Source organism: Lithobates pipiens, unplaced genomic scaffold, assembly GCF_037356315.1.
Source record: "Lithobates pipiens isolate NorthernLeopardFrog02 unplaced genomic scaffold, aLitPip1_a1.2 Scaffold_8, whole genome shotgun sequence".
NCBI classification, from domain to species: Eukaryota; Metazoa; Chordata; class Amphibia; order Anura; family Ranidae; genus Lithobates; species Lithobates pipiens.
Window position 1 is genome coordinate 95,819,978 of NW_027507903.1, and position 24,804 is coordinate 95,844,781.

At 40.4% G+C, this 24,804-nt stretch overlaps 1 protein-coding gene across 1 annotated transcript in view; it reads right to left on the bottom strand.

Annotated features, from left to right (window-relative positions):
- The window catches only part of TRPM1 (transient receptor potential cation channel subfamily M member 1), a 269,367-nt gene that overhangs the window by 76,217 nt on the left and 168,346 nt on the right, over window positions 1–24,804 (bottom strand). The window contains exons 13-18 of the mRNA XM_077471831.1: window positions 22,965–23,015; window positions 13,031–13,171; window positions 11,678–11,707; window positions 6,605–6,894; window positions 5,058–5,286; window positions 3,079–3,201 (exon numbers count right to left, since the gene is read on the bottom strand). Coding sequence (XP_077327957.1) covers window positions 3,079–3,201; window positions 5,058–5,286; window positions 6,605–6,894; window positions 11,678–11,707; window positions 13,031–13,171; window positions 22,965–23,015 — 864 coding nt within the window. The remainder of the gene's footprint in view (window positions 1–3,078; window positions 3,202–5,057; window positions 5,287–6,604; window positions 6,895–11,677; window positions 11,708–13,030; window positions 13,172–22,964; window positions 23,016–24,804) is intronic.

Here is a 24,804-nt window from a genome sequence, read left to right on the forward strand (position 1 = left end):
CTTTTCATTTCATTCATTATATTTCATACTTGGGTATGCCCCCTTTTAGGCATACTGACGACATGACCCCATCAGGTCTATGTTGTCTGTTGCTCTTTTGTTCCTTTCCTATACTATCCACACATTGACTCCGAGTACAAACTCCATTAAAAGTTTTTGCATAGAGTAGTAAAGGATTAAAACCTCTGCTATGGGAACTCTGTGTATTACTACTACTGGCCCATGCTCCACATTCCAAAATGTGCACAAAAGTAAAACAATATACTCAACTTGTGAGTGAGATGTTATATTACTTCTGCTGAGATCCTGGGAATGTTGACGACCTCAAATCTCACAAGACAAATAGGGGGGATTTTATTAAAGCTGGTACACTCAGAATCTGGTTCAGCTGAATCAGTTTTAACACATCCTTACCTGAAGGCTGATTGGTTTCTTTGCAGAGCTGGACCAGAATTTGCACTCAGTTTTAGTAAATAACCCCCACAGTGTCTTCTTGTGAGGTTTGGGATATTCAGTGTTCTTGGTGAACTGAATTGAAGTGTCACCATCTTCTTTACAAAATATAAGTGTTAGTATGTTTTTTTTTTTAACTTCTGAACACAGATTTTTATTATTTTTAAAGTTTTCAGCATTTTGGCCTGGGGGCAACTTAGCATTTTTATTTGAAGATAATCACATCCATTCCCTTTCCTAAAGACATCTGTAGCTGGCATAAAAAGTGAAATCCAAATGTTGACAATTGTTACTGGAACGGGAACTGGGAAACAGTGAGAACCATAGTTATGATGAAAAAATATAGTATTTTAAAAATGTATAGAACTCTCCTCAGCAATTAACATGAAATGGTGGTTCTACCCCTTCACACTTTGTTCAAAATCTAAAAGGGTGGATTTACTAAAACTAGGGAGTGCAAAACTTGGAGCAGCTCTGCATGAAAACCAGCTTCCAGATTTTTTTGTCAAAGCTTAATTAAACAATATGAAGTTAGAGTTGATTGACTACCATACACAGCTGCACCAGATTTTGCACGCTCTGGTTTTAGTAAATCAACCCCAAAAATGTTTTTGCACTTTAACATCTGCATGTACAACAAGTGGACCAATGTACAGATCCTACAATAGCAAAGCAAAATAGCATTAAATAGTGTTATAGTGATCAGTAAGTAACTTAGTTTGTTTAAATATAACACTTCATGGATCAGTTTAATAAATGCATTTAGACATAGTGACCTTTATTCACAGTCAACATCTGACCTGAATATCCAGTTGGACAATATGTGAGATCCCTCACTTCAAAGTATACCCTTGAGGGGACTTCTGACAAGCTCTGGGGTTACCTTTGCAGTCTACTGTTAAGTACATAAAGATAACATTTAAAAAAGTGATAAATCGTGCTTAACCAGTTGAGACCCGCGCTATAGCCGAATGACGGCTACAGCGCGGATCTCCTTTGCCGAGCGGCCTGCGTCTATGAGACTCGCCTGATCACCGATCACCGATCCGAGCAAGGATCCCGACCCCTTATCACGTGATCAGCTGTCAGCCAATGACAGCTGATCATGTGAAATAACGGAGCTGGTAATCGGCTATTATTCATCAGTCATCAGTCCCGATCACGGCCAGCCCTGCCAGTGCCCACCTGCCCCCTGCCAGTGCCCACCTGCCCCCTGCTTTGCCACATCAATAAAAAATGTGTCCCCCCTGTCAGTGCCACCCAGCAGTGCCCATAGTGCCACCCAGCAGTGCCCACAGTGCCACCCAGCAGTGCCCACAGTGCCACCCAGCAGTGCCCACAATCTGCCTCAACAAAGTTGCTGCACCCCAGTGCCACATATCCGTGCCCAGCAGTGCCGCCCATCAGTGCCCATCAGTGCCCAGCAGTGCCGCCCATCAGTGCCCAGCAGTGCCACCATCAGAGCCACCTATCAGTGCCACCTATCAGTGCCCATCAGTCCCATCTATCAGTGGTACCTATCAGTGCCCCTTAGTGCCACCCATCCGTGCCACCCATCTGTGCCACCCATCCGTGCCATCTTATCTGTGCCCATCTTTGCTCATCAGTGCCGCCTTATCTGTGCCCATCGGTGCCGCCTTATCTGTGCCTATTAGTGCCGCCTTAACTATGCCTATCAGTGCCCACTAGTGCAGCCTATCAGTGCCCACCAATGCAGCCTATCAGTGACCACCAATGCAGCCTATCAGTGCCCACCAGTGCAGCCTATCAGTGCCGCCTCATCAGCGCACTTCAATGAAGGAGAAAAATGACCTGTGTGCAAAATTTTATAACAAACTATTAAACATGATTTTTTTTTTTGTTTGTTTGTTTAGCAAAAAATAAAACTCCCAGCTGTAATTAAATACCACCAAAAGAAAGCTCTATTTGTGGGAAAAAAATGATAAAAATTTCATTTGGGTACAGTGTTGTATGCCCGCGCAATTGTCATTCAAAGTGCATCAGCTCTGAAAGCTGAAAATTGGTCTGGAACTGAGGGGGGTTTAAGTGCCCAGTAAGCAAGTGGTTAAACCTGCCCTTTAAATTAATTGTCTATGTCCATATGTTAAAGGACACTTGAAATAAGTTGGCTCACATTAGAGGACACTTGATAAAAGTGGCTTTATTAAAGCGACAAAAAAAAACCTGAGAAACACTGAAGTAGAACATTGGATTAACAGATCCCAGCTTAATTGATACAACCACTTATACCAATGTTTTTTTCATAATATGATTCAAATGTAAGACAGGCATTCATTTTTTCTCTTGTTTACATTGATCACTGTGCAACAATCTTTTTTTCTGCATCAAGTTAATAAAAGGACATGTGTCAACAGGCCTTTGTTTGTGTCTGGTGGGTTTAGCGTTACCATGCAAGTCTATAGGAATGCAAGTCTATAGGAACAGTCTCAGAAGTATTTCATATTGATGTCAAATTGATGTAATTTGCATAAGTCCAAAGCACATTGATATGGGCCCTATATAAGTCTTTTAGCTATAATATGCTATTTAGCAGTTATTTGAGGGTGAAAATATTCATTCAGCTGCCATACACATACAGAAATGGTGGTGTGAGAAATGTCTTACCGCATTGTCATCTTCTTTTTCTTTTCCTTCTTCATATTCCTTGGAGGTATGGTATGAGAGGTCATCTTGGGTCCGGAACTCCAAAAACAATATTGTTGGAGGTAGGAGAATGCCCATTATTACCTGTATTTAGAAACAAAATTGTAGAAAACATTGAAAGCCTGCTTTATTTCATATATTACATATATTTGGTCCTAAACATAGTCAATCCATTTCTTGTATCTATGGTAAATGTCTTATAAAATAATTTCCATGCTGTTCGTGCTTATTCATTTATGATATAACTGCATTATTGCAGTCCAGCAACTCTCAGACTGTGAGATGGCTTTCACATCTGAGGCGTTCCATCCAGTCTAGTCATGGACAGCAGCTTCTGCATTTCAATGCATTTACTGATTGCCCGGGGCTTTTCTCACTTTGGCCTATTTTATACAAGGCAGCACAATAAGTGAAGCAAAATTAAACCAATTAAAATATCAATGTAATCGTTTTCATATGATTACACACTTTTTGCACACTAGTTGGGATAAAGTTACAATCCATGTAGAAAATATTATTGTGATAGGATGGGAGTTCACCCTTTAATTTCATTAACCAGGGCAGGAAACTTTTTGAATACAGATGTATTCAGGTTCTTTTTTTAAATTCATTTGCTGTAAAATGTTTTCAGTTTCTTTTTTTCTTATAGTACATGTTGGAAGGACTGGATGAGAATTACTATGGACACTGTCGAGTCTGAACAGAAACTGTGGATTTAAGTTTTTTGGAGTTGAGCGAGAGTCAGTCAGATGGCCTTGCTATTTTAAATATAAGGTAAATCGTTAAAATACATATGTTATAAAAAGCCATAGGTAAATGGAATTAAAACAAAAGACAAATACATTATAAATCCCGTACCCTCATAAATACATAAAAAAAAATAAAAAAAAAAATAATAATAAATAAATACATACCTGCAGTTCATCCAGATAAAGGCTAAACCCTTAAAAGTAAAGTCTACTTTGCTCTAACATAGACAGACATTGGGGGTTATTTATTAAAGGCAAATCCAGTTTGCACTACAAAGTGCAGTCGCTGTAAAACCGAGGGGGACATGCAAGGAAAATAAAAAACAGCATTTTAACTTGCACATGATTGGATGATATTATCAGCAGAGCTTCCCCTCATTTCAGATCTACCCCTCAGATTTACAGCGACTGCATTTTCAAGTGCACTTGCAGTGCACCTGTAGAGAAAAGTGGATTTGCCTTTTTGTAAATAACCCCCTAAAGCCCCATACACACTATCAGATTATCTGCTGAGTTTTTCCTTCAGATTTACCAAAACCATGTAGTAGAAGGGCCTGCCTGATTGCATACACATTGAAACTCCTAAGGTTTGTCCTCATATTATATGGTTTTGGTAAATCTGAAGGAAAAAGATAATCTGATAGTGTGTATGGGGCTTTAGACTTCCTGGATCAACATTCTTTGATATACACACAGGCCCTTGGTTACTTCCAGTAAGGTGTATTATAGGGCCAAGTGAGTTCCTTTAGTTTGTGAAGTCTACTATATCTGGCACTCCTATACTGCCACTTCTCTCTGGCATGAGCTTTAATCTCAGATATACATACATATGCCACAACATTGTGCAGGCCTGCACATCATTTTTTAATAACTGTCTAATTTCCAATGACTGTTAATATCATGCATGCCCAAATGCCATCTAATCTGTAGAAGACCAGAACTTATAAGACCAGTAAATAATAAAAACTAACTCACGGGTTGATTTACTAACTCTGGAGAGTGCAAAATTTGGTGCAGCTCAGCATGGAAACCAATCAGCTTCCAGTTTTTTTTTGGCAAAGTTTAATTGAACAAACTGAAGTTAGAAGCTAATTGGCTACCATGCACAGCTGCACCAGATTTAGCACTCCAGGTTTTCGTAAATCTACCCTATAGGGTAGCCACATGCCCTTGTATGTAATGTCAGAGTACCTTGAGACCTGGATTTTTCCTCATACGCAAACGCCCCATCCACATATCAGTCAGTAACATCTGACTGCAAGTGTGTGCTATGAAGTCCCGATGTTTGGCAGCCACTGCTAGTTTTAGACAGGTAGAGTTACTCCAGTTCTTTAGCTCATATGTTAGAAGCTTCATGGCAACTTGCTCATCATGTTTGTATGATTGGTCCAGTAATTCCACAGCCAACTGAGCAAAATCCCTAAAGAAGGAAAAATGACTTAAATATATTTCAGAAGGTCATACTATATATTTAAACATTGTGGTCCATTTCTAGACTTAAGTGGTATTAAACCCAAAACCAAAAATGTACTCAATTGCAACTCACATGGTGGCTACGTTGGTTTTCTTTTTCATTTAATTTCTTCCGGTAATTCTACCAGTAAGTCTACTATTTTTTTTTACTTCCTTTAACAGGCCAAGGTGCCCTGACAATGTAGCAGTTATAGGGTTGTGGCAAACCATTAAACACTGCCAAGGGTGCTTACAATGGTCAGCTTTTATTCATTTATGTAAATCCTTTATCCTAAAAAGAAAAAAAAATGTTGCTGTAACTGCTTAAAAAGTTTTAGTTGAGAGTTCTAAATCTGCTAGTCTAACGCTACTCTCTTTTCAGACTGACAGTGCTGCTATCCAAAGGTGTCTGCTCCCCTGCCTCATCCAGAATACAGACACTCTAAGCCCTTGTACACACGGTCGGACATTCTGACAACCAAATCTGTTGGATTTTATCCGACGGATTTTGTCCGAAACTGTTGCATACACACGGTCGGCCAAAGTTGACGGAAAATCAGATTGTACATAACGTGATGACGTTATTTCGTTACGACTACGGGACTACGTTCAGGCTAGTAGCCAATAGATTTGGTCTAGGAATTTGATCTGAGCATGCGTGGCACTTTGTCTGTCGGAGTAGGCTACACATGATCGAAGTATGTCCGATCAGAGCAGTTTGTCGGAAAATATTTCCAGCAAGTTGGAAAATTTGGTCCGACCGATATTCCGACCGAAACAGTCCGATGCATACCACACACAGTCAGATTATCCGACAAAACGGTCCGATAGGACACATTCCGACGGATTCTCCGACCGTGTGTACAAGGGCTAAGACAGGAAGTGTGATACTATCTGGATGACCAGGTGACATAAATAAAAATAAGAAAAATAAGAAAGCGAATGCAGCCACCACATCTAAGAAGTGGTACGCTGCAATATTTTTTATTTTTTTTTGTTTTTGGGCTTAATATTGCTTTAAGTAACAATTAGTTCCATTGTGGTTATCTGTAGTACAGAGAATGATGTAAACATCTAACATTCTTTAATTCAAGGGAAGATAATAGGTTAACCAACCTTAAAACAGTATTATAAGAGAACATAGATAAAACAATAGATATAAATTCATGGGGGAACAGCAACTTAAAATGCATTTGAGTTCAGGCTTAGGCCAACTTCATATTACTCTTCTCTTTTCAACTTACAGATATATGTTATTTTTGGATTTTATATTGTTAAACACTAACTTTGAATTGTTGTCCAAGTCTTGGGAGATGTCATCCACAAGGTCACTCTCAGATGACTCATGAGCCATAGACTTGTATAGTTTGCATGCTACGAGTGCTTTGGCCATTGTTTCCTCTCCACGTTGCCACAGAAAAAGAGCCATCTTTTGCCTTTTCAGGAGCACAGCCCAGATCATTAACTCATGAAAAGGAAACTGGAAGCGGCTAACCTCCGGATCATCCACGTCAATGTCTATTTCCTCTTCCTTTTTCTTCTTCTTTTTTTTCCCTTTAGAAGGAGGCTCATCATCCTATAGAACAGTGGTATAAGCAATGCTGTTATAGGGCAAATGCAGGCAAATAATTAAAACTTTCTTAAAGTGAAAGTATATATATATATATATATATATATATATATATATATATATATATATATATATATATATATATATACAGTGCCTTGCGAAAGTATTCAGCCCCCTTGAACTTATCAACCTTTTGCCACATTTCAGGCTTCAAACATAAAGATATAACATTTTTATTTTTTGTGTAGAATCACCAACAAGTGGGACACAATTGCGAAGTGGAACAAAATCTATTGGATTTTTGAAACTTTTTTAACTAATAAAAAAATGAAAAGTGGGGCGTGCAAAATTATTCGGCCCCCTTGCGTTAATACTTTGTAGAGCCACCTTTTGCTGCGATTACAGCTGCAAGTCGCTTGGGGTATGTCTCTATCTGTTTTGCACATCGAGAGACTGAAATTCTTGCCCATTCTTCCTTGCAAAACAGCTCGAGCTCAGTGAGGTTGGATGGAGAGCGTTTGTGAACAGCAGTTTTCAGCTCTTTCCACAGATTCTCGATTGGATTCAGGTCTGGACTTTGACTTGGCCATTCTAACACCTGGATACGTTTATTTGTGAACCATTCCTTTGTAGATTTTGCTGTATGTTTGGGATCATTGTCTTGTTGGAAGATAAATCTCCGTCCCAGTTTCAGGTCTTTTGCAGACTCCAACAGGTTTTCATCCAGAATGGTCCTGTATTTGGCTGCATCCATCTTCCCCTCAATTTTAACCATCTTCCCTGTCCCTGCTGAAGAAAAGCAGGCCCAAACCATGATGCTGCCACCACCATGTTTGACAGTGGGGATGGTGTGTTGAGGGTGATGAGCTGTGTTGCTTTTATGCCAAACATATCATTTTGCACTGAGGGCAAAAAGTTCGATTTTGGTTTCATCTGACCAGAGCACCTTCTTCTACATGTTTGGTGTGTCTCCTAGGTGGCTTGTGGCAAACTTTAGACGAGACTTTTTATGGATATCTTTGAGAAATGGCTTTCTTCTTGCCACTCTTCCATAAAGGCCAGATTTGTGCAGTGTACGACTGATTGTTGTCCTATGGACAGACTCTCCCACCTCAGCTGTAGTTCTCTGCAGTTCATCCAGAGTGATCATGGGCCTCTTGGCTGCATCTCTGATCAGTCTTCTCCTTGTCTGAGCTGAAAGTTTAGAGGGACGGCCAGGTCTTGATAGATTTGCAGTGGTCTGATACTCCTTCCATTTCAGAATGATCGCTTGCACAGTGCTCCTTGGGATGTTTAAAGCTTGGGAAATCTTTTTGTATCCAAATCCAGCTTTAAACTTCTCCACAACAGTATTACAGACCTGTCTGTTGTGTTCCTTGGTCTTCATGATGCTCTCTGCGCTTTCAACAGAACCCTGAGACTATCACAGAGCAGGTGCATTTATACAGAGACTTGATTACACACAGGTGGATTCTATTTATCACCATCAGTCATTTAGGACAACATTGGATCATTCAGAGATCCTCGCTGAACTTCTGGAGTGAGTTTGCTGCACTGAAAGTAAAGGGGCTGAATAATTTTGCACACACCACTTTTCAGTTTTTTATTTGCTAAAAAAGTTTAAATTATCCAATAGATTTCGTTCCACTTCACAATTGTGTCCCACTTGTTGGTGATTCTTCACAAAAAATTAAAATTTTATATCTTTATGTTTGAAGCCTGAAATGTGGCAAAAGGTTGAAAAGTTCAAGGCACTATATATATATATATATATATATATATATATATATACCGTATATATATATATATATATATATATATTTTTTTTTTCAGAATATAACAATACATTTTGTATTAAATTTCTCCTCTAACTGCTTCCACCAGTCACTAAAGAGTGCATCTGGTTGAAGCCACCACATGAATTTTGCAGAGCTTTGTTTAAACAGTGGACTACAGAGGTAGGTATGATTATACAGATTTACTGGGGGAGTTTTACTAAAATTGGTGCTCACAGAATCTGGTGCTCTTGTGCAAAGTAAGCAATTAGCGTCTAGATTTTATTGTCAAAGCTTCACAAAGTGTTTGTTAACGCAAAAAAAAAAAAGATTCTGGGCCCTTAAAGCAGATTACACAGCACAGCGTTTGTGCTGTGTAATCTGTCCCACTCTAAACTGTAAAAAAACCACTGAACATTGGACTTCCTGTATCCCCTCGTTCTGGACCGGTGCACGGCGATGTACGTTGGCAGAATGGCACAGCTGGGCAAATGGGCGTACCTGCACGTCCCTTTGAATTTGCCACTGCGCCATTGCGTGGGCGGCACACGAGTGCCTGCTGGGAGCTCCGTGAGTGGGGTCGTGGGTCCCGCGGAGTCGATGACCGCGGGCATACCCACGATCGCCTCACGGAGAGACTAATGTAAACAAGCATCTCCCCATTCTGCCTAGTAACAGTGTCACTGATCATAGCTCCCTGTGATGTGTCACAGCTAGCCCACCCCCCCTACAGTTAGAACACATCCCTAGGACACACTTAACCCCTACAGCGCCACCTAATGTTAACCCCTTCACTGCCAGTCACATTTACACAGTAATAAATGCAATTTTAATTGCACTGATCGCTGTATAAATGTGAATGGTCCCAAAATCGTGCCTAAAATTAATGTCGCAGTCATGATAAAAATCAATGATCGTCGCCATTACTAGTAAAAATTTTTTTTTTATAAAACTATCCCCTATTTTGTAGATGCTATAACTTGCGCAAACCAATCAATAAACGCTTATTGCATTTTTTTGGCCAAAAATATGTAGAATACGTATCGGCCTAAACTGAGGAAAAAAATTGTTTTTTTTATATATTTTTGGGGGGTATTTATTATAGCAAAAAGAAAAAAATAATGCTTTTTTACAAAATTGTTGCTATTTTTTTGTTTATAGCGCAAAAAATAAAAAGCGAAGAGGTGATCAAGTACCACCAAAAGAAAGCTCTATTTGTGGGGGAAAAAAAATACGTAAATTTTGTTTGGGAGCCACATCGCACGACCGCACAATTGTCAATTAAAGAGACACAGTGCCAAACCGCAAAAAGTGCTCTGGTCTTTGGCCAGCAAAATGGTCCGGGGCTTAATTGGTTAAATAGACCACGATAACCAGGGTAGCTCCGCCCTGATCACCTTTGGTCTAAGCACATCCCTCCGTCATACTCTATCCCCTATGCTCTCCTCTGTCCCCCCTCACCCCCTCCTTCCTCCCTGTCATCTGCCTCTTGTCTGTCTCCAGACCTGTCCCCCCGCCGCCATTGCTTGTAAAATGAAATCATTACATTTTCACTGCCAGCCTCTCTATTAGAGGCTGGCTTAGCCCACTATGTTATTCGTTTTACAAAACGAGCAGTGTAAATACCTAATTTGAGCTGTCTGCCGGCCGGTCACATGACTCGCGGACGCTTTACAGCTCAGAGACAGGGCTTCTGTGGAGAAGATGTGTGGTCCCTGGCTGATGTCGGAGGGAGATCACAGCCCCTCTGTCAGAGCTGGAAAGCAGCTGTGAGTCATGTCATCAGCCTGAAGACACCAGCTATGAGTAAGTACTAGCTTTAGTGCGAAATGCGTCAGTAGTTAGCATCTTTTGCTGTGATGTCATTTGCTGCGTTCCTAAATATTATTTTAATAAAGCATTGTTTTAGCTTTGGAGTGCAGCCGTCCAGAGTTCTGTCATTATCCACGTTATCTGCATGTTGTGGCTCGCACCCAGATCCCTTCACCTGGAGCAATTATCTCTGATTTCCCAGGATCTGCCTTTGAGCGGTGGTGTATATCTCACCAGCCTGAAGACAGCTCAAATCACGTATTTACACTGCTCGTTTTGTAAAACGAAATACATGGGGGTTATTTACTAAAGGCAATTCCACTTTGCACTACAAGTGCACTTGAAAGTGCAGTCGCTGTAGATCCGAGGGGGGAACATGCAAGGAAAATAAAAAAACAGCATTTTTGCTTGCACGTGATTGGATGATAAAATCAGCAGAGCTTCCCCTCATTTTAGAACTTCCCCTCAGATCTACAGCGATCTACAGTGACTGCACTAGTAAATAACCCCCATAGTGTGCTATGCCAGCCTCTAATAGAGGAGCTGGCATAGTTTTATATATATGAGTTAACAAACACTTTAATTGAACAAGCTAAAGTTAGAAGCTGATTGGTTACCATGCACAGCTACACCAGATTCTGTTTGCAACAGTTTTAGCAAATCTCCCCCACTGCCTCCATTAGCTCCACAAAAAAAACTCCCAAAATGAATAAATATGGGTGAATGCATTATAAGAGTATTCTAAACACAAATTGATTATATAAAAGAGCAATACTAAAAATACATAAATAAATTGTGAAATAAAAAAAACATAAGATATCACATTCAGTAGAAGATTGTCACCTGAGTGAGAGCTGAAACATACAGGACCATACAGGAAAGGAAGGGAGGTCTTTGCCACAGGAACTGGTAAAAGGGTAGAGGCAGGGAATGGTGGGGGCTAAAACTCTGGAACCTAGCAGAGAAACATTGGGGAATGTTATATGTCTCAGGATTACAAGGCAACACTGAGGAAACATGAATTACTAGAAAATAAGCAATCAGTATATAAAAATACAACTCAGCTGTGCTGATACCTGTTGTGATGTATCTTTTTTATTTAGCCTTTTTAGCACACTTGCGTATAATGTATATCATTTATTACATTGGTTATGCAATATAAAATAAAGATGTTTTTGAACGGTAATCGAAAACTTGCTTACCTCCATTCCTAAAAGCTTGAGAGCTTTTGGCTGTAGAGAAAACAGATTTAAGATATTTTATTAATACTCAACATTATGCTTGTCACAACTATAATAAATCATATTTTCTGTCAATGTATTTATAATTTATTATCTGCATATCAGAAGTCTCAGAAAATAGCTTTACTTTCTATATATCCAGGCTTTAAGGGGGTGATTAAAAAGAGACTGCTTTGTTTTCTTCTTCCTGCAGTGGGAATATTTATACCTAGACACTGGAATAACCAGGCCGAACTGAACCAGAAGAATAAAGGAATTAACAGTGATTATACAGGAATGTTATCCTAAGTATATGGCCGTGTAGTCTCCTTGGATTGAGTTCTTGAGTTCTGACACTCTGAGATACTTCCTATAACTAGCTTCTATTTTGGAGCTTTATCTTGTCTAAAAATGGCGGTTTTTGATGGAACTTCTTTGGGCCGGTAAGAGCTCCTCAGACAGATAGATAGATAGATATGCGTGTGATAATGCATATTTATATTGATCTTAATTTGAGCTCCTAAGAGGTTTTAAAGTGGTTGTAAACCCTTACAACACACTTTCACCTACAGGTAAGCCTAGATTAAGGCTTACCTGTAGGTGTTCTAAATATCTCCTAAACCACATGGTTTAGGAGATATTTACAATTCCCCGTATAAAGATTCCTTCTGTGCAAGGGCCAATGTATTCACACTTTAGAAGGGTCACGGCACACCGTTTTCATTAGAGGACATGCCGTGACTGGCGGCCCCCACGCGAAAGTGCAGGAGTGACGTCACGCGACTCTGGCCAGTAACAAAGCCCGGAGTCCGCGACCCCGGAAGGAAGATGGATGCTTCCAGCCGGCAAGCAAATCAGGGACATTGCAGGCCCCCTTGTCAAGTAACTGACACATAGTGGGCTACTATGCAATGCATAGTAGCCCATTATGCTTTGCCTTTGCAGGGAAACAAAGAGGAAGTAAACCCATCAGGGTTTACTTCCTCTTTAAGAAGGATTGCTATATTCCTGTTCTACTAATGTTATGAAATATGGGATCATGTTGTCCCAGACTATGTTCTTTCTGAATGTAACTTTGCAAACAATCTAATAAAATGTAATATGTTAAAAAAAAGTATATATAGTAAATATATATTATCTGATTTTAAAGAACATTGGAAAATAATGTATTACTGTAGATACAATAAATTCATGTGGGTTATTTATTTCAAAGTTTAAAAAAATGTACAATATGTATTTTTATTATTACATGATTTTATCATATTATATATGTAGCTACAATAGATAGATAGGTCTACTTTTAAATATTCTTAAAGAATCATGACTCATTCTTACCCTCTTTGGTCCAAATAAGTTATTATAAAGAGTTCTAAAGGACTTTCTGGTGTAGTGACAGCGATAGGCTCCACCCATGAGGTACTCAAGCACAAGGCCAATATCAATCAAACTGACATGATAATCGGGAGGAAGGTTACCCTGTAAAAAAATACGTGCATTATAAGTGTGATATAGCATGGATGATACTACTGACAGCACTTCATGTAACGACATATGTGTCTTATTATTAGCATATTAAAAGAACAAAAATAAATGTTTACTTTTGAATAAGAAAACCAACAAGCGTACAATGTTAGTGGTCGGGCTTGCACCAAAACAATTTAATACATCATACCAAGTTACCTAAGTTTAACTATTTCATATAAGAAGGCCAGTATGGTGGCTTGAATTTATGGGAGGAGCCCAGAGGGTATTTAAGCAGCCCATTCGCCCATGCTCTTTGTCGGTTCCAGTGCACAATACTACTCGTCACTAGGCCGACTCTTCCCAGCTCACCTCATGCACATGAGTCTGTGCATTAGTTCGCAAGTGGATTGCGGCTTCTCTGTTCGTGGTCTTCGTCACGGGTTCACGCTCACTGTTGCAGGTAGGATTCAAACCTTATCATATAATGTGCGTTCTTGCGATTCGTTATGCTTCCTATCCTGCATCCCTTTTGTAAAGAACCTGCCTTTGAGTTGTTGTTGGTCTTGACATAATTTGACACAGGCGTAGTACATTCGTAGGTTCCTTCTGCCTTGTTTGTCATCCCATCTGCAAACACAAACATTCATTTGTAGATCCAAGCCTCCGAGCTGCTGTCGGTCGTTGTCCGATATCACTCGACATAGGCTTCACTGGTTATAGGATTCGCTGTCCATGGGGTTGCCGTCTCATCCATTTGAAGATGAGCATTTATTGTTTGTACGGGTTCTGTGGCTGATTGAGGTGGTAATTATACCCACCTGGTGCCTTGTCTGCACTTTGATTAGCCTGGGGGGCTGGGTGGTTGGTATGTGTTCGGTTTTAGAGTAAGGGGTGGCATACACTCTACAACCAATTCAGATTCATTTAATACTCCTTACTACCGATTTGTATCTCAGTCATTTCTCTTTACAACCAATTTGTATCAGATACATTTCATACTTTCTACCGTTGCCATTCGTTGTATCCCCATGTTGTGTGTTTCAGTTCCCACAGAGGAACTTATGAATCGTTTGTACATGGTTCTTCTTTCATTTATTAACCAAACTTCTCCTCTCATCTATTTTATTACACCAAACTTTTGTTGTTTTGCCTCGTGCACGGCACCACACCACACCTTCCTGATACGTTGCACTCCCGCTACAGTCCGATGCAAACTCACCCACATGGCTCACTGTACCAGATAAGATTTGTTACCACATTGTTATGTTGTATCATTACGTTACCATTTGTTGTCTCCCATGTCATTCGTCAGTTCCCCCTACGGAACATACGAATCAAACAGACATTCTCCTTATGCATTATGCTGCCCGTTTAGGGGTACCATTAATCCTTCTGAACAGCCAGTTGTTTCTATCTTTTTATTTTGTCACCTCAACGGCTACCTTTAAATCACAAACCACTGGGACCACTGAGACCCGTGCAACCACGCAAAACAGCCTCAGTAACCCAACTCTCACTTGAGACCCTTGCAGCTAGGCAACTTGACAACTGGGCAACTTGACAACTCGACAATCCGGACATTGTAGTAAGCTCAGCCAAACTCCGAACATCGAGATTGGCTGAGCTTACCACAATACCCGGGTTTTTTGGTAGCAGCCGATCTCAGATCTCCCCAGTCGCAGTATCTATATTTAATGCTTATTATGATTATTGTGTAATGTTGAACTTGTACACTCATTATATTTTTTTATCTCTTATTGTACATTTTTGTTGTTTTTTACGTAGCCAGTCTGTTTGACGCTCCTGAACAATCGCTAAGTGCGTAACATGTAGAGCTAAGACATTGCCATCATTGTAATCAGTGACATAGCCTTTTGTCGAGACTCAAGATATCTATATTGGAATGGGTGATATCTCATACCTAAAACATTTATGCTACTTCATATGGCTATGCACTGGATTTACTATTGGAATTGTGTTATACTGACTTGCTTTGCTGGCACTATATGTTTTTTCTATGTTTAATAAATTTATAGTTTTATAAAACATATCTTTTTGTGGTCGTACCTATAAAGTCCAAGCCCTCAAACTCCAATTTCAACCACTCAATGTTGTCTCAACAAATTGACAGTCACTGAGAACCTTGCACCCACGCAATATCGTCTCCAGTAGTATAAAACACACCTACATGCAAACCCGCATACAAAACTAACTTGCAATCACACCTCAGAGGCACACAATCAGCCACACAAACATGCAGTGGCACCCAGTTGGCCATTCATCTCCAGTGGCATGTGGGCCACTAATTTTTTCTCTGTCTTTCTCTTTGAGGTCAGTTCAGGTTTTCATCCTGCATTAGGTTGAACATTATCTCCCCCGGTTAAAAAAATAAATAAAAATAAATACATAAATAAATAAAATAAAAAAACAAACAAACAAAAAAAAAAAATAGGAGGGGAAGAATGTACAGTTCGCATCTTCACCAGGGTTAGTTGCATGACAGGGGTGGGCCAGTTCATTTCAGGTAAAAGGAGTATACACTTATGTCACCCTCACCACAGTTTCCGGTCGACCCAGCCTCGATCTGTGCCAGGACCTCACTATTAGGGCACCAGTCAGGTGTGTAGTCCATGGGTCTTTTTCTTAACTAAGTTCCTGTGCCCCATAAAGCTCACCCGAGGGCCACCTGTCTACTGAAAAAAGACGGGAAATCCTGACTAGGCTGGATAGATGTCAGTTGGTTGGAGTCCTACCTCTCTACACACCCCACCCCCTCACTTGCCATATTTCTGGTGCACGGGTTCACAGCGGGGTCCACACTGGCCTCGTCACCTTACCACTCGCCGCCCACGAATGCAGGAATTTTCCCTCAAATACACTTCAGTTGACCTGGCAATCCATGCCATCATTGGGATAGGTCCCAGCACCTTGCTTTCCAAAGTAGACATCTCAGATGCGTTTAAACGCCTCCCTATTGAGCCATCCCTCCGGCGGTGGCATAGTATTAAGTGGAGGGAGTCTTATTTCTTTGCCACCAAGCTGACCTTCAGGTTCAAAAGCAGCCCGTGACTGTTCGATGTCTTCGCTTAGGCCCTCACATGGATTCTGTCACACCAGGCCCACTCTCAGACAGTCATCCACTACCTCGATGACTTCCTGCTCATCAAACAACCAGGCACATCTAGACAGGTTGAGAATAGTGTTCAGCAACCTCAACGTTCCCATAGCCAAGCATAAAGTGGAAGGCCTGGTACATTCTATCACCTTCCAAGGTGTCACACTGGACATACGTGCCATACAGGCTAGCCTGCCTCCTGACAAACTACCTTGTACCAGGACAGTTATCCATGACTTCCCCCTGTCGCAAGGGAGTACCAGAAGGCAATTGCAATCCTTATTAGGGATGTTTAATTTCACCATGTGGCTTATTCCTCAGGGGCGGTCCTTTATATCACAACTTTTAGTCTGTCTCACACCAGTGCAAGGCCAGATCGAGTTCTCAAACTAGACCCAGCAGCAATAGCAGACTTAGCGATGTAGGACAAGTCCCTCACTAACTGGAATGGCATTTCAATGTTCATCCTGGAAGCATCAACTCATTCACCGCTAGTTTTTTGGCCGCCACTGGTTTGCCAATCCTTGGTCCCCTAAAATCCTTCTAAATTCCTGGTTTCATCCAGTCCTTATCACTCATTCGCTGTATCCCATCATAGCAGGAACCCAGGTCTAGGGCCACAACTGGACAGGACAAATGGTGGCCTTCACTATGGATAATTAGGCTACGGCCAACATCATCAATAAGGGCAGATACAAATCACTCCCCATCATTCCATCACCAGTTTATGTTCACTGCAAGAATTTTCCAGGCAAATGCAATATCGCAGCAGAGGCGCTGTCCAGTTTAAACTTATTTTGTTTTTCCAGCAGGAGCCTGGAGCTGACCCAATGACTACTTCCGTCCCACCAATGCAACCGAGCTCTTTAACCACTCCTTGGCACGCAACACACTGAGGGCCTATCGCACTGCTTGGAACACTTACTGCAAGTTTTTGGCCTCTTGCCCCTGAGCAGCGCCAGGTGACGTTAAACACGTCCTAGCCTTTATATCGTATTGCCACACGCAGCTGACCCTTTCTCACAATACCATCAGGTTATACCCAGCCAGCAGCCAGCGTTTCAGGATTCAGGACCCCAGTAAATGGTCAGTATTCATGGCTCATACAGTCAGCTCATATAGGGCATGCAGAAGCACCAGCTCGTAGCTAGTGGCAAACACCTACCTATCACAAGTGCCGTCTTCAGGGACATGTCTGAAATCCTTACTCATCCTCCATTTCTGGCTTTGCCCAGTCTAGTCATCCAAGCAGCCATCTACTTGGCCTTCTACGGTTTCCTACGACCTAGTGAATTTGCCGTCAACAGCTCTGGGAGTGAGACATTGCTCCAACACCACCTGACTTGGCTTCTAACCATTACACCCTTTGTCTTACAGCAAACCTTACGTCAAACCAGCCCTGAGATTGACATCAACCTGTTTCAACCTAACAACTCCTGATGCCCAGTGATGGTGCTCGACTGGCTACTGTCCCATCTACCCAGACAATCTGATGCTAGCCTGTTGTTACCCTTTCTGACCAGCCCCCTGAGTGGCAGCCAGCTTATCATGCATGTCAGGATCATCCTAAGCAACTTTAAGCTTCAACCCCAGTCAGTTCTCACGACATCCTTCCGGATTGGAGCAGCTTCAGCTGCATCCCAGCATGGAGTACCAGTCCACGTAATCAAGAAATTGGGCAGATGGAAGTCCCCTTGCTTTGCCACATATGTCCCAAATCCTCAGGCGGAAATGGCACAAACCTTCACCAAGCTGGCTCAATAACTACAAGAATCAATAAAGAGTTATTCTCCTATCTGAGTCTTTTGCCCCCTTTTCTTGGCATACCGACCAGACCACCAAGGCACACTTCAGGTCTATTTATGTTGTAAGTCTTGTCGCGTGTTTATGCAATCCATATCTGTCTCAGTCATAGGGCCACGACCATAAATAAAAAGGCCAGTATGGTGGCCTGAAATTATGGGTGGAGCCCGGAGGGTATTTAAGCAGCCCACTCCCCCATGCTCTTTGTCGGTTCCAGTGCGCGATACCCTCCCGCCTTTCCCTTTTTCAGGGCACTTCTCAGCACATCCTTCTCCATAAACTACCCATTACTTATCTTGGGTATGCCCCCTTTTCTTGGCATACCGAACAGACCACCAAGGCACTCTTCAGGTCTATTTATGTTGTAAGTCTTGTCAACTGTTTATGTAATCCATATCTGTCTCGGTCAAAGGGCTACGACCATAAATACATTTTAAGAGTTAAAAATATTTAAAGGGCAACATCTTCTATGCTGATTATCACATATGTTTTCTCTTCTGCCTTAAACATATTCAGTTAACATGATGGAAATTTTTACATACATTAACACATATAAAAAATTTAACTATTATTGCTATTCTTACTGTAAACATATGCGTAGTGCCCTGCTCCCGATGGGCAGACATTATTATTTTTTCAAATTTAGTTGTCTGAAGCTGTAGTTTGGCTCTAAAATTTTCTCTAAAAGTTCTGGCTTCTGTGCCAGTCCAGCTGGGTTGCACTGGTTCCCACTTGACCATAGGTGTCGCTGTCACCGCCGGTAGGTGTGGAAATGCAGCAGGCTGGATGTATTGAATGCTACCTCTTGCTCGGAAATAGCTCAGTGGGAGTGTCTTCCCTGCTGTGCATTCTGGGAGAGGGTATTTAAGGTACCGACGACATTTTTGGTGGTTCTTTTGCGGGGTTCACTATCCCTACCTCATGGTCCTCCTGGCCTGGGGTCTGTGTCGCATAGTCCTGTGCCAGGAAAACTGGAGGATCCAGGGGAAGACTTTTCCAGTAGAGGACCGAGGCCAAGGCTGGTGTCTCTGAAGGAGCCTGGTAACTCTAGTAGAGGACGCAACCCGGATCAACACCCATACAGTATCGCCGGGTCGGCTGAAAGAATCTGGTACTGTATGGTAGTTCTTCTAAACTCTCAAGATTTCTTAAGTTTAATTGACAAGTCTGTGGTAGAGACTTTGTTGAGCATCTCATCGGCTGCTAGGTCAAGTGAGAGGGGCCTATCCGATGGTTGCTGGATCCAGCCTGTGGAGCTGTTTGTCCTCCTCTGTTTGTCCTCTGGATCTGACGAATACCTCTAACCCACAATTACTAGGTGCCTGGACTTCCCCTTTATCCTCTGACCCTCTATTGAAGGACTTTTGTGCTTATCCTGAATAAATGTTAAAAAAAGGACTGGGTGTCGGATTCATCATCATTTGGGCTACTTTCCAGTGGGACCCCTGAGACGGAGAGGCAAGCAGGTGAGGTAACGGTAAGCCCAAATAAAACCAGCAGCTCCTTCGGGGGTTAGTGCTACATATGCTTACTGTTGCTAATACTGTATATTTTAACCAAGAAACACCATTTTAAAAAAGAATTGCAGAGAATATAAACAGCCACCTGATTATTCAAAGTATTATTTTATCTATTTATAATATAGTATATAATATGCAAGTTCCTTTGATAACAACAATTTTAATGCATTCCATTGATGCAGCAACATATCATAATTTACAGAATGAAAAAGGGACTTCACCTTCATATTAACCCATCCGAATCCACTAGCCATTCTCTGCATGGCAATGATGCGGTGATTATGGATGATGGAAATGTTAAGAACATGTTAAGATGAAAAATGACAAACATATGCAAGTGAATGTATGGTAAACATAAAAATGGCTTGAAAATGTAAATATGGCACATATAAAACTGAGAATATTTTCCACAAGTATGCATTTTATACAGATCTTCTATCTAAAGAATTTGGATTATAAGATTATTGTAATATCTCATCCAGCCAAAAAAACACATTTATTACTTACTAATTTATTTACCTTAGTGCATTTAGTGGATGGGCACTCCCTACTTCCTGATACTCACTCTGTCATTTCTTGTCTCTAAGCGAATGATCAGGATGGAAACAGTTTGGATCTGATTGGCATTTCTAAAAAGCATCTCAGTACCAACATTTTGATACATCAGATTTTTTGAGAGACACATGAGGGAGCTAACAGCTGGAATGCATTATACAGTGAGGGGAAAAAGTATTTGAACCCCTGCTAATTTTGTACGTTTGTCCACTGACATAAGTCTATAATTCTAATGGTAGGTTTATTTTAACAATGAGAGACAGAATAGCAATAAAAAATACAGAAAAATGCATGCGTATATAGTTAAGCACATGGGTTCCCAGATGATCAGATTGCCTACAAAAGGAAGTGGGGTGGACTAGTGTACAACAAATGTATTTGGAAAGCCCTGTGCTTTCCTTGTATGCATGCCAAGGCATATTTCTTAAAGTGGTAATGCAAAAACGTTTTTGTTACTTTTGGGTAGAGTGGAAGAAGGTTAGACCTTCTGTCAAGTTTATATTGCTGTCTGTGTTACTATTGGGGAGATTCACCTCTTTCTTTGTCCTGATGACCGTTGTCATGAATAAGTTAGCCATTTCCTACTCTAGCCAAAACTTAAAAAAAGTTATGGCTATACATATACTAACTTTGCCAGGCTGTACAACATTGTAACTTTTATAATGCAAACTATAGTGATCAGATTAATTATTTTTTCACTACTACTAGTAAAATGATCGCTGCTGAGGACGTCTCTGACGAAACGCGTACAGCGTCATTACGCATACTACGTCACTTCCGGTGCGCCTGTTCCATTGGAGCGCAGCTGGAACGCACGCCGCTCGCTCAACGGATTGCTTTGTGCTGTCGAACCGGTGGGGTTTTTTATCTTTGCCCTTTTTGCGTAAGGATTTTAAGGACACATTAAATCAAGTTGCAAATAGATTCAATCCATAGAGAGCCTATAGAGCCTGGGAAGTGGTTCCCTTAGGGACACAAAATATATGGAGGATATGACTATCTAGATCCCCACTTCTTAAGGAGGATAAATAGGCATTATAAGATTGACTATTTATAACTTAGTAGTTTTCAAAGTATTTTTTTCTATATTTTTTTCTATACATATTATTTGTATCTAATTTTTGCATTTTTTTAATATTTTTATATATTTTGCATTTTTATTTCTTTGTTTTTTGTCGTACATGTTTTTTGTACTTTGAAAAAATTCTTCGCAAAAGAAAAACTTTTTAACAAATGATATTTGCTGTAAAACTGCTGTGGTAAAATCTTTTCGCAGTTTGGAAGATTTTTTATATCTCTGCAATAAAGTATTGATTTTTAAATAGTGGTCACAAGCCTCCCACTATATATAAATACCAAAAAACATTTTTTCAGCTCTGGTAAGAGCATAACAGAATAATAGCTCTAACGTGTTCCCCTCCCCCTAATAACAAGTGTGCTGTACACCAGAAATACTACACCATGAGTGGATCTTTTTTCCTTTGAGGAACTACCACGGGACATAGGAGTCTTCTCTCTAACAACGAAAATATTTGTGGGGAGTCGTTTTGGAAGATACAGCGGACTGGTGGAACCCTCAACAAAGTGGGATACAGCTTACATGCGCATAACCCCTTAGGGGGTGAGTGGATTTGGTGAGTGGGGACCCTTGAGGGAATGAGCACGGAAGTCACGAATACAGTCATAATCACGAAAGTCACTCTTTTGTTTTCTGGAGCAGAAAAATTTGCACAGTTGTGGACATTTGATAAAAGAATCACTGTGGAATATATATATTTTTCTCTCAAAAAACTTTTTTCACTGTTATGTTTATTTTTATTTTTATTTTTATTTAGAATTTTTTCACTGTTTAATCACTTTACATATATAATTTTTTATACTTCTTCCACATATATAATCTCACATTACAACACTGCTATTTTATGAGTCATTTAAGGAAGGTGTAGGATTGTGGTATATATATATATATATTTTCTGCATATTTATCACCTGGATATACTTTTTTCTGTATATTTATTACTTGGAATATCTTATGTAGTTGGTTTTATTTAATACTGGGAGTCTAGTTGGCATATTCCCGATACAAGGGGAAAAAAATGTTGTTCTATTTTTCCTTTAGCTTCTTTTCTTTCTTTTTTTGTCACAGAGTTGTTTAGATTAAGAGTGAGGATGTTTTAGGTCACTTATGGGATCTGATATAGAACATTGAGAAAATTCAATCTCTCTGAATAAAACAGTGAGGAATTTCTCAGCCTATACACATTAGCTGAAAGCACTAAACACTGGGTGTACCATAGGCCTTGGAGCCAGAGAGCGGTGATTAAAATAAGTTTAGCTTTAATTGTTTTATATTTTGAATGGAAATAAATTTGAGGTAGCACCAGTAGCCCATATTAACTATTTACTAGTAAAATTAAATTTGACTAAATGTTGTAGGTGTTCACTTTGTATATCACCATCCCTTTCATATAGTACCAAGGTAAATATACCTGATTTCCCACTTTTGTTTGTAAACTTTGCACTCTGGATAAAATATTGTTGATTGCTATTTACCTATCTATCTATCTATCTATCTATCTATCTATCTATCTATCTATCTATCTATCTATCTATCTATCTATCTATCTATATCTATCTAAAATAATGATATAATAAAATATAATAGTGATATACCATTCATATGTTCTGTGGGAAGAAACGAAATACCAGAAGATGATAGCAAAATCTGTTTCTCTACTTATAGCCTTATGGGCAGCAATTATATTTGAAGTTTATTACAATTCATAGATTTTGCTTTGAATAAATCATTTACCTTTTTTACATCTCTTACAAGATAATGGAGAGTATTTGGTGGACCCAGTCTCTGAAACAGAAAACAATAATCAGTGGTTGGGAACATACACTATGAGGTCACAGATTTCTCTTAAAATGTATTTAGATAAATGTAATATATACAAGCTCACTGCCTATAATATAATAGAAAGATAGTACAGATTATCACTGGCAAGGCTACTTGATATGGAATTTTAGGCGATTTGGAGCTAACACAAAGATGTCTTTCCCCTTCCTGCTGGTTCAATTTAAACTATGTATTTAGCTGCTTGCCTGAAGTTCAGTTTTAGCTTCCATATGTCAGGCCATTGTAACTAAATGGCCAGATGGTGCCTTCACTTGGACAGGTAGACTTACTGATATGTCCTTTTGTTTTACATAAAGCCACTACTCTGCGGCTGTTAGACAGGTGCGGGGATCAGCTAAAGGCACAGAGCTGATTGGAGTGACTTTGTACCGTGTGATTGCTTTGGTGGGGTGGCAGGGAGTGTATAAGGGGCCACTGATCAACAATATCATAGGTTTAACATTAAATAGGGGTGTGTATCTTCACAGGGTGGTATCTGTGGATACACTAAAAAGTAAAAAAAAACAATTGCCACGTCCTAATCATAACTTCAAAAAAATTGTAAGGGAGAAGGGAAAAGGGGAAAAGAGAAACCTTCACACAAAAGACCTCAAGGAAAAGTGTTGGTTCTGTTGGACTTTTTAGGCAAAAATAAAAAAATAAAAAACAATATATTCAAAAATATTATTTATTTAAAAAAATAAAAATTAAAACAAAAAAAAAGGGAATTATAAAAACATATCAAGTGCTGCTTAATATCCTGTCAACATTAGTACATTAGTTGACAAGATATTAAGCAGCACTTGATATTTTTTTATAATTCCCTTTTTTTTGTTTTAATTATTTTTTTTTTTAAATAAATAATATTTTTGAAAATATCATAGGTTTGCTTTGGGGAAATTTAAAGTGACCACCAAATATGGGGAAGGGGTGTCATGGCTATGCAGTGATCTTCCTGTTTGCTTACCTCCCCTCATGTGTTCAGACTAAGAGGCCAGCCACTTCCACCTTGTGGTTTTTTAACCTCTCCTCTAAGCATGGCTCCACCCCAGGCCCTATCAGGGAACCTCATTTAACCTGTGCACTGCAGACCAACAGTGCTGATCAACCATTGTGTATTCCTTTGTGTGTTTAGCTTCCTTTTACCTGCCGTGTGCTCTTCTGTTGTTCCGTTACCGACTTTGGCATGTTTTTGACTATCCCTGTTGGCCTGTGATCCTGACCTTTTGGCGTGTCTCTGACTATTCCCGTCTGCTTGTGGCCCCGACCTTGGCTTTGTCCCTCACCATCCCTATCCTCCTGTTGCCTACTGAGGGTGTGAGCTGGGGGACCCTGGGGGTCGCGACCTGGAGCCAGTTGCAGCCAAGTCCATCCTCACCACTCGAGGCTCTGGTGAACACCTGCTGGCTCTTAGACTCCGCGCCCCAGGGAATCTTATGCTCTAACCCCGGTGGGACCTGTCTTCCGTCCGCAGCAGTCAGCCATAGGGTCCACAACCTTGCGGTGCACTCCTGATCCCTACGGTGTGCATCTGTCACCTCGCCTCAAGGTGACCTGACAAGGGGTGGGGTTTTTTAAAATGCCACAGGCCACCAATGATTGTGTAATTGTTTTGGGGGGTTTAACTTGACATTCACCACCAATGTAGTGGGCTTGTTTTTTTTTTAGGGGGAGGCTAAAGTGTTTTTACTTCATCCATGACATCTAGCCATTGCACACAATACATTTTTAATTCAATGCAATTTCAACCTTT